The sequence below is a fragment of the Sinocyclocheilus anshuiensis genome, unplaced genomic scaffold (assembly GCF_001515605.1).
Source record: "Sinocyclocheilus anshuiensis isolate Anshui unplaced genomic scaffold, SAMN03320099.WGS_v1.1 scaffold658, whole genome shotgun sequence".
Taxonomy (NCBI): domain Eukaryota; kingdom Metazoa; phylum Chordata; class Actinopteri; order Cypriniformes; family Cyprinidae; genus Sinocyclocheilus; species Sinocyclocheilus anshuiensis.
In genome coordinates this window covers 1,020,968-1,032,136 of record NW_015542402.1, presented here as the reverse complement: position 1 = coordinate 1,032,136, position 11,169 = coordinate 1,020,968, and the positions used below count along the sequence as shown (strand labels likewise).

The following is an 11,169-nucleotide window of genomic DNA, read 5'->3' as shown; positions in this document are numbered from 1 at the left end:
AAAAACGGATGAAGCGCCTCAACAGCAGCACAACAAGTCTTCACATGACATGTGGTACGATAATTTATAACACAATCAACTGTTATGAGAAAGCCCAGTTTCTGAGTGATATATTAGAGTTGTGTGTTTCTCCTCGAACCTTTTGCCTGTCTTCTTTCAATAAGTTCCTGCGTAGCGGCCCAGGCTAGACTTAGCTTTCTCACGAGCTGAAACGCTGCGAGAGGGTTGCTGATGAATTTCTCTGCATCTCTGGGAGTGTCATCAAAGTCATCCTCAAGTGCATTCAGAGCCCTGATAAATTAAGATCAATATTAAAAATACTGAAAGATGTGTCGCAGAATTCTGTGGTCAAAACAAATACAAAACACACAATTTGTGCTCTGTGTGTGTGTGAGAGAGAGAGTGTGTGTGTGTGTGTGTGTGTGTGTGTGTGTATGTGTGATATTGATCATGAACAAACACTGGACTTATAGTCTCATTACTTGATAGATTCAACATTTGTAGGCTTAATGTATAATAATGTATGACCAATTCTGTGGTCTGTGTGTGTGTGTGTGTGTGTGAGTGTGTGTTTGTGTGTGTGTGATACTGATCATGAACAAACACTAGACTTATAGTCTCATTACTTGATAGATTCACAACAAACAAATACAAAACACACAATTTGTGCTCTGTGTGTGTGTGTAACGCCTATGGAGAGTCCCCATAAACCATAAAAACAAACCTGTGTGTGTGATACTGATCATGAACAAACACTCGACTTATAGTCTCATTATTTGATAGATTCAACATTTGTAGGCTTAATGTATGATTTCTGAGGATTTAAAATGAAATATCAATATTAATTTGATTAATTTGTAAATAGTTTATTTTTAACCCTTTGCTGCTCTTCGGTCAAGTTTTACATTTGAAATTTTACATTAAATTTTTTTTTTTTATTATAACTTCATTGAAATAGTACAAAACTAGGTCACATTTTTGGCACTGGCTATATGAGCATACACACAAAATTGACAACTGGAAAAGGCAAAACGGTCATAAAAAAATAAATTCTTCATGGTCAAAATGATGCCAGAGGAGGGAAAAAAATGAAAATACAGAGATGTTTTGGGGTACAATCGACAAATCAGCCACAATGCAGAATAAAGCACACAGCAATGACAGGATAAAACTCTGAAACATCAAAAATAGCTTCAGACACACACACAAATGAACTGGTGTGACTGACAATGCATGGCACTATATTGGCGATATGTATGGCAAAACTGGGCCAACAGACTCAACTAAGAGGTTATAATCAGTTCAGACTCAGATGGATTAAGCTCTTTAAAAGCATTCCTGCTCATTTGTGTCACATTTTTAAACTAAACTTTGTAAGAACATAGATAATGATAATGTTTAAATATATATCCAAACTCAAAACCTAACTATATTAAGCCTGAAAACACTGTTCTCAACAAATAGTGAAAGCACAGCCCTGAAAGTATATTTATATCGGTTATGCAGGCATCTAGCGGCTACACCATTACAGATGATTTTATTTCTTTCCACCTGATTGCACTAATCTGCCTCCATTAAATGGATTTGAAATAGTTTTTTTTTTCTATATTTGATTTACTGCATAAATTGGAAAAAAAAATATTTTTTCTAATATTTTTATTGTTACATAAAGACATAAATGTTGAATAATCTAGTAGTGAATATACTTTAGTACCATGAAATCCCTTCCACATACAAAATATTGGATAAAAAAATACTATTGAACTAAAATATAGTATCACGAGGAGTATGAATTTAACTCCTAAATGAAGAGCGTCGGGGGTTAATTAGACCTATATATGAACAAACGAAATATAACCTAATATAATCTATAACCTAAACTAACATGCTTTCACTGTTTGTGTAGCTGTTTATAATATGCTCTATGCATTTACTAAATATCAAACATCTCATTCTCTCCTCACGTCATACTACCAAGTTTAAACTTTGACACTTTCTTTTATTATTTAAACTTTTTTCTGTAATCCTAAAAAGGTTTCTTGTGGCCCTTGAAATATTCTGTCATTTTCTGTTTTTACAGTTCATTTGCTCTCCTCTGTATCTTGATGCTCTATCAGCCCCACAGGTAACACTTACCCTCTCAGAAGTTCTGCTTGGCTCTCCAGTGCTTCTATATATTCATGAAGACTCTTGGCAAACTGTGTTTTGATGTCAGTAAGCTGCGTCATATGATCTGCACACAGCATTTCATTTTAAAACAGGTATGTTAGCACATCTACAAAAACAAATATGGTTAAAGAGCGAAGTGTTCTCGTTTTCTCATCTTGTTACAATACAACACACTAACCTGTTGAAGAGTAGAACTCATTTACAGCACCACAGAAACTCCAGCATGTTGAGAACAATAAAATCATCCACTTTGCCTCCATTTCGAGCTGTTTGTGAAGCTGAACGTTCAGCCTTATTCTGTTCAGGGTCAAAACTAGACTCTATGTGCTAATGGTGCGAGTGTGGTGAGTTAAGTCAGACCTTTCCAGAAAACAGATTATAGCTAATTGTGTTACTGTCTGACTGAATCATCTCCTATGATTAGACAAGCTTACACCATGACACCAGGTAACAAACCCAGAAGACACTGAGGTCTTCCCTTTGAAAAGAGAACGGTGGTTGCATCATGTGTTTACAGCAAAAACATTACAGTATCCAATCTGATTGAGAAAGGTAATTACAGAGATTGTTTGTGCTGGTGGCGAGTCGTTTTGCATTTTTAACTCAACTCAACCTTTATTTATAAAGCACTTTCAAAACCATAAAAATGGACCAAAGTGCTGTACATTCAGAATCACGCAGGAAGTAGTAGGTCATCTGGGTACTTTTGCCTACTCTTTTATGAGTACTGTGAATTTGGACATAATTCTTTTGTCACATACTGTTTTTCGCCTACTGTATAGCCTAGTAGGGAAGTATGCGATTTCAGACGCAGCCCACAGCCTACTCATTAAGACATTTAAATTTCACATTTTCATTTAATAAAACACCCATTAAAGGGATAATTCACCCCAAAATGAAAATTCTGTCATTAATTATTCATGTCGATTCAAACCTGAATGGCATTTTTCTTTTGTGAAACATGAAGATATTTTGAAGAATGTTGGTAACTAAACTGTTTCAGTCACTACTGACTTCTGACTTGTATGGGGGAAAAAAATTGAGACATTTTTCAAATTATCTTCTTTTTTTTTTTCTACACAAGAAATTAAGTCATTCAGGAAATTAAGGTGAATAATTAATGACAGAATTTTCCTTTTTTTTGGGTGAATTATCCCCTTTAATACCCATTTAAAACCCATTAATCTCATAGCATTATTTATGAAATTGTAATTGCAGTGTAAATGCATTCATGCCACATCTGAGCTGCAATAAGCGGTCTGTAAATATATTTAAATATCAATTCAGATGCAGTTTATGGTCGTTGTAGCCTAACATTAAAGTTTGCATTACAACAAACATTACAACATTACAAAAGTTTGTGTAATAAATTCTGTCGAATCAAAATATTTCTATACAAACAGCTCCTCAAAAGGCAGACAAAGAAACATGACTTCAAATTCCGACGTTTTTATTGCAAACCATATAAGAATCTAAAATAAACATTGAAGAACAGGACAATAATTTATGCATTACATAAACACGATGGGATTTCTGTCATGACACGATACTCCGGTTTAATCTGCCAAGAAATGTTAAGGAAGAGGTGAATGAAAACACTCAATAAAAGAGAAATGGCCCACAAACCCCAGCCTGCCTGACTGGAACTCATGTGCGTTCCTGAGGAATCTGGAGTGTCTGATTGTGTCCGTGTTTGCAGAACTGCAGCTGGAACCGAGCTCAGGATCAGTCCTCTTCAGTCAGGCCACATGGGCGTCTGAACTCTTGTCCTCTCTCATGGATCCATTTGTTTGAAACTGCCAAATGAGAAGACTTGTAAATGAGAATTGGGGGAGGAATGGACATTTGATGCATTTAAAACAACCTACTTCTTATGCCATGTTCGTTTTGTTATCTAAAAGCAGTAGTAGCCGTTCTCTCTGAAAAATGTGGGATTTGTGCATTTAAAAAGTACATCAATCTGCAGCCTATTCACGGCAAGTGGCAGCAGTGTTTGAAGACTAAACTTCACACGAGTCTGTATTTAGTCCACTTACCCCATTTACTGCCGACTAGAACAGGGCAGGCCGCATGTCTGGTTCTGTAGTCTCCTTCTCCGCTTTTAAAGAGGTTGTACCAGAACACAGCTGTTCCCTACAGAAAGATGAGGATCCTTTAAGAATAAATGCTGCATCTGTAAAATAACTAATGGTAATACTTTAGTTTAAGGACTTATTCTCACTATTAACTAGTTATTTATTAGCATGCATATTACTAGCATATTGGCTGTTCATTAGTGCTTATAAAGCACATATGTGACCATGGACCACAAAACCAGTCCTAAGTGTCAATTTTCTAAAATTGAGATGTATACATCATCTGAAAGCTGAATCAATAATCTTTCCATTGATGTATGGTTTGTTAGGATAGGACAATATTTGTCTGAGATACAACTATTTGAAAATCTGGAATCTGAGGGTGCAAAAAAATCTAAATATTGAGAAAATCATCTTTAAAGTTGTTCAAATGAAGTTCTTAGCAATGCATATTACTAATCAAAAAAGTTTTGATATATTTACAGTAGGAAATTTACAAAATATCTTCATGGAACATGATCTTTACTTAATATCCTAATGATTTTTGGCATAAAAGGAACATCTATAATTTTGACCCATACAGTGTATTGTTGGCTGTTGCTACAAATATACCCCAGCGACTTAACACTGCTTTTGTGCTCCAGGGTCACATATTAATGTCTTATTCTGCATAAGCATAATATACTAACAATTAATAAGCAGATTAAGAGTTTATTGAGGTAAAAGTCACAGTTAATAGTGAGAATTGGACCTTAAAATAAAGTGTGACCAAATTATCAAATGATCATTACAACAAGCCGATGTAAAGCTTGAAGATCAGGGTGATATAATTCTGATATATTAAAATACAGAAAATAATCATTTAAAAAAAAACGTATTTTCCTTGCTATTAGTGACGGGTTATTTATGAACGATTTGTTCACTGTGTCAAATGAACAAAAGTAATCATTTATGTCCTTTATAAATTATTTTTGGCTGCATTATAATGATTTCCTAATTCAGAATATGATCAAGATTACGTAGGTGGATGTGTTCGGGGAACTTGGCTGTTGACAATCTAACATTTAATGCCACTCAAATGAACAAAATTACTTAAAGATGAGTTCATTTTAATGAACAAGACGAGAACGAGAGTCAGTAAAGTGATCCGATCTTCCCATCAGTGCTTAATATTTAAGGCAAGGTGGGTTCATTTACTCTATAGCACATTACATACACAATGGCACTTCAAGGCGCTTTACATAAAAAGGATTTAAAATAATCATATCAGATTAAGAAATAAAATTAAAGATTCTAAAAAAATATATTCACTCAAAATTCTTTCAAAATGTGTGTTATATATCGACAAGGCTGTTAGTAGATTTAGGAACTGATACAAGGGAAAGGTAACCGTTATTCAGCAATGCAATAATCTCAAATAACCAAATATTAGTCGATTATTCGGTCAATGTTTGCTTTTATCTTATACACAATGTAACAGGAGTATTTCAGCACGTGTAATACTGTATCTACTACATATACCGCATATAGCTACAATATGTAACAAAAAAGTGATTATTGCAGTATCATCATCATCATTGATGTAATGATTTCATTCATGTTTTATTAAAGGTTTAAAAAAAATTGTCCATACCTTTCTAGGCCAAAAAGCAGCACCGAAATCAGGGAAAACCGTCGCCCCACCAGCCTCAACATCACTCATCTGTAATGAAGAAAGATTCTCAACATCCAACTTTCACCGCAAAGCAGTACAACATGGTATGCCATCAGAGTTTCACATTTTTGTTGTGGAAAAATATTTTTAAAAAGTACTATATAATGCAGAATATGAGTGTGATTTTTTTTAATGCAAAAGATACAAATTCTGTCCAAAATAAAGGCAAGTTAGAAACAAAAGTAATACTAAGAAGCCAATTTTCATCATTGTATTGTATTTTAGTGCATTTCCTTCTTTTTGCATTTGTGTAAATATTGTAAATAGCACTACCCAGAAGTCATGGCATGTTTGGTGCCATTTACATTTATCCTATATAACTATATAAAGGGAGTCTTGCTTTTATTTTTATCATTGTGTTGTCTTTTAATGTACTATGTAACAGTCTGGATTAAGTGTATCTGCTATTCAAAGATATTATATTGTCACAAAATATGCACAGTGGCCTTAAAAATGCTGTGAAAGTGTAGTGCACCGATTCTCAAGCAAGACGCCCATTTTATCCAGAACAACTGTTTGAGTTGTTCATAACTTACTAGATTTAAAAAAATACTTTTTACAATTGATACTGACTTTTACAGGTCTATAAATCTCACTTTTAAAAACCGGCCCCCTCATACATCCAGACAGTGTGAATCCTGGTTCTTCAACGCAAACAAACAGTTGTTGAAGGTGTGAATTCAATTTTTTTTTTTTAAATCTATATTTAGTGTTGTTTGGCTTCTTTTGATGCGTTCTGTCTTGTTGTCCCTGGTTGAGAACCACTGCTGTAGTGTAGTGTTCATGTGGATTTATATTACAAGACCTGATGCCAAGACGAGAGCAATACCAGGCACCACAAGATACACATACTTACATAATTTAAAAAAGTAGCCACACGATTTCCAGTGCCTAATGATTTGAAAGCATCAGGTTCATCTTTCTATGAAGATAAAATTTTAGAGTAAAGACAGGCAGAGAGGCAGAAGCACAACACATGTACTTACGTAGTTCAGATAGGTGGCAAGTCTATTTCCATCAACCTTGAGGTTGCCGTCAAAAGGACGCTGCAACAGACGTTTGTAACTTTTAAACCAGACTGAAGTGCAGCAGTGGAATATCTCCGCCTCTGAGGCAACGTTACTTTATCTTCAATATGACAACATAAAAGCTGAGTGTTGGCTGTCAAATCAATTTACAAACATGTACTCAATGTAAAATAATCTTCTTCGGAGAATAGTTCAGCTCTAGTGGTTTATGTGGTACTTTCGTCAAAATCAAAATGTCTAATGCATTCCCATTTTCATAAGCAATAAAAATCCCTATGACATTGTCAGGAAATTTATTACCACCAGCAATAAAAATGTGCACTGTAAGCTGCCATTCCAACCTTCTACTGTAGGGGGCGTTTACACGACATCATTTTCAACTAAAAACGCAAAACTTTTTATGCTTTTTGTCTGTTCATTTACATGACAACCATGTATTGGGGGCCTGAAAATGCAAATTTTTGAAAATTATACCATTATCATCTCTGTGTAAACTACATAAATGTGAATTTCGTGTAAACAGTGACGTCATACACATGCATATTACATGTTAAGTCTACAGGAATACGTATGTGCGTAGTGTTTCTTTACAAAGTGACATCGCCATCTACTGGCCTGGCATGAATAATACAGTGAACGGGGATCATTTTGACGTTGTCGTTTGCATGCAAAACTTCTACAAAAATTCGAAGGAAAAACTGTTCTATTTTCAGAACATAGTTGTCGTGTAAACGTACCCTTAGATACATTTTAAATGGGATTTTGCCATCAGGTGACACACTATATTCCACATAAAACATATTATTAAAAAGAATAAAACTTTCAATAATTATCATAATAATCTTATTTTTTCTTTTTCTTTAGGCAAGTTTAGATTGACCACCTCAGTAGCTAGTGATTACTTTGTTTATTTTGGCCTTAGCCACATCCATGCTTCCGTTATTTATCATAAATAATAAACCTGGTTAATAATAAGCCGTATTTCTGTGATTGACAATGAACATTAGAACGAAATAACTTAACGTATACACCTTATTTAATTTCACTCTTTATTCTTGAGTTGATGCTAATCTAATGTAATTCCTCCAACCGCAATTGGAATGGGTCTCATCAGTAGTTTTATGTACAAAATATGGATAAAGATGAGAAATGGATATTGTGTGTCAGCTGACAGTAAAAAAAAAAAAGTCCCACTGATATATAAATTTTCTTAACCATCAGAGAAATTTAAATATGCCATTGCATTGTTTTTAATGAAAACTGTCTCTAATATTTCTTCATGCACGTGCCACTGTTCTTGCACAAAGGTCTTACCCTTGAGAAATCATAATGTGGTTCATATTGACCTCCAACGCCATAGTTAGCCACCTAAGATTCAACAGAAGTTATAAGAAAACCCTTTTCCCACAAATTCTGTATCAGAATCACAACAGAGACAATTCACTGTTCACATAAGCATTGTGTGCAAATTAAATCATGTGGGTCAACAATCTGTAACTTTATTTTAAGAACAATTCTCACTATTACCTAGCATGCATATTACTAGCACATTAGCTGTTTATTAGTACTTATAAAGCACATATTAATATCTTATTCTGCATGATCATATTTTAGATCTCTTAATCCACCTCATACCTCAACTAACAACTACCTTACTAACTATTAATAAGCAGCAAATAAGCAGTTTATTGAGGCAAAAGTCATAGTTAATTGTTTGTTAATAGCGAGTATTGGACCTTAAAATAAAGTGTGACCAAATATGATTGCTGTTATTTTAACGTGCATTATTTTCTATATGCTACTCCATATTATATTATAATATAATATGCAATACTGTCTCTAAAGTCTATATATTATACTATATTATAATTTAAACTTCTAAAATGTAAAACAAGTGAAAATGTAACAATTCATTTTATTTTTGACAAACAAAGTGCTGCACAACAGATGTTTATTGTTAAATTTAAAACATGGAAGAAAATTATTTGTGATTATTCCTTAAATTAGGTTTTAATAATGGTATTATTAATATGAATATTATTAATTTGAGAAGTACATTCTACTGTGATGTGATATGATATGATGATAAATGATATGATATATGATAAATAATAGATGATAAATGATATATGATAAATAATAGATGATAAATGATATATGAGATATGAGATATATGATATTAGATAAATGATAAATGATAAATGATAAGATATATGATATATGATAAATAATAGATGATAAATGATATGATAAATGATATATGAGATATATGAGATTAGATAAATGATAAATGATATATGATATATGATAAATGATATATGATATATGATATGATATACGATAAATGATATTAAATGATATACGATAAATGATAAATTATAAATGATATATGATATATGAGATATGATATACATGATATATGATAAATATGATATATTATATGATATGATACATGATATGATATATATGATATATGAGATATGATATATGAGATATTATATATATGATATATGATAAATATGATATGATATATGATATGATATATGAGATATGATATGATATATGATATATGAGATATGATATATATGATATATGATAAATATGATATGATATATGATATATGAGATATGATATATATGATATATGATAAATATGATATGATATATGATATATGAGATATGATATATATGATATATGATAAATATGATATGATATATGATATATGAGATATGATATATATGATATATGATAAATATGATATGATATATGATATATGAGATATGATATATATGATATATGATAAATATGATATGATATATGATATATGAGATATGATATATATGATATATGATAAATATGATATGATATATGATATATGAGATATGATATATATGATATATGATAAATATGATATATTATATGATATGATACATGATATATGATATATGAGATATTATATGATAAATATGATATGATATGATATATGAGATATGATATATATGATATATGATAAATATGATATATTATATGATATGATACATGATATATGATATATGAGATATGATATATATGATATATGATAAATATGATATATTATATGATATGATACATGATATATGATATATGAGATATGATATATATGATATATGATAAATATGATATATGATATGATACATGATATGATATATGATATGATATGAATGATATATGATATATGAGATATGATATGATATATGATATATGAGATATGATATATATGATATATGATAAATATGATATATTATATGATATGATACATGAATATGATATGATATGATATGATATGATATGATATGATATGGTGTGATACTGAAGCATATGGAGACCACAGATTGTATGTGTGATTTTCTGGTGTATTTTGGATGAGTGACCTGTAGAAGTTCTGCGGTGTTTACAGATAATCCAGTGACGTCCTCTATTCTCTGATTGACCCGAGCGATCACTGGATCATCTTCCTCTTCTAACCACGCGCTGCAGACACACCGGAAGACAAGAAAATCATCACAAAGCAAGAAATGGGCAAAATTCTGTTCAACAGCCGTGTTTCAATATCAAATAAGTACACTTATGAATGTATTGCCTAGGGGTGAAAACTATGATCAAATCACAGAATGAAAAATGTTACATTACAGTAAAGGTATATCAGAATATACTTATTTTGTAATGAATATAATGACAAATCCAGTTTATTCAAGCAATCACATGATCAAGAGTGATGCTGTTCTGAATATCAGCAATTGAGCACAAGATTTCCGTCAACATCCACGCAAATATATCTACTGTGATATGCTTCGTATTGCGAAATGAACACTTTTCTACTGTCATACCGTCCAGCCCGAGTCACCTTATGTTCTTATCAAGCCAGACATGAATACCATTAAATGAACTAATGTATACGAGCTCACCTTTTGGAAACTCTGTAATGGGCGACCGTCAGAACACCTGTGTTTGGGTCTCTGACTGTGGCTCTTGCAAGCTACAGAGAACAACTCATAATTAGCTTTGCATTCACATTCAGATTTTAAACAGGTGATGTGTCAATGGCAAACAAAACACATACTCACATGTGTACTCACGTCACATGTAGATGTGTATAATTATATTTATATTTTATATATATACTGTATGTATGTATATATATATA

At 32.1% G+C, this 11,169-nt stretch overlaps 1 protein-coding gene across 1 annotated transcript in view; it reads right to left on the bottom strand.

Moving 5' to 3' along the window:
• Positions 1-3,608: 3,608 nt before the first annotated feature.
• The window catches only part of LOC107692979 (prolyl 4-hydroxylase subunit alpha-2-like), an 18,672-nt gene continuing 11,111 nt past the window's right edge, over positions 3,609-11,169 (bottom strand). The window contains exons 7-13 of the mRNA XM_016492209.1: positions 10,931-11,001; positions 10,397-10,496; positions 8,301-8,354; positions 6,945-7,004; positions 5,878-5,946; positions 4,206-4,302; positions 3,609-3,965 (exon numbers count right to left, since the gene is read on the bottom strand). Of these exons, the coding sequence (XP_016347695.1) occupies positions 3,895-3,965; positions 4,206-4,302; positions 5,878-5,946; positions 6,945-7,004; positions 8,301-8,354; positions 10,397-10,496; positions 10,931-11,001 (522 nt within the window). The 3' untranslated portion in view covers positions 3,609-3,894. The remainder of the gene's footprint in view (positions 3,966-4,205; positions 4,303-5,877; positions 5,947-6,944; positions 7,005-8,300; positions 8,355-10,396; positions 10,497-10,930; positions 11,002-11,169) is intronic.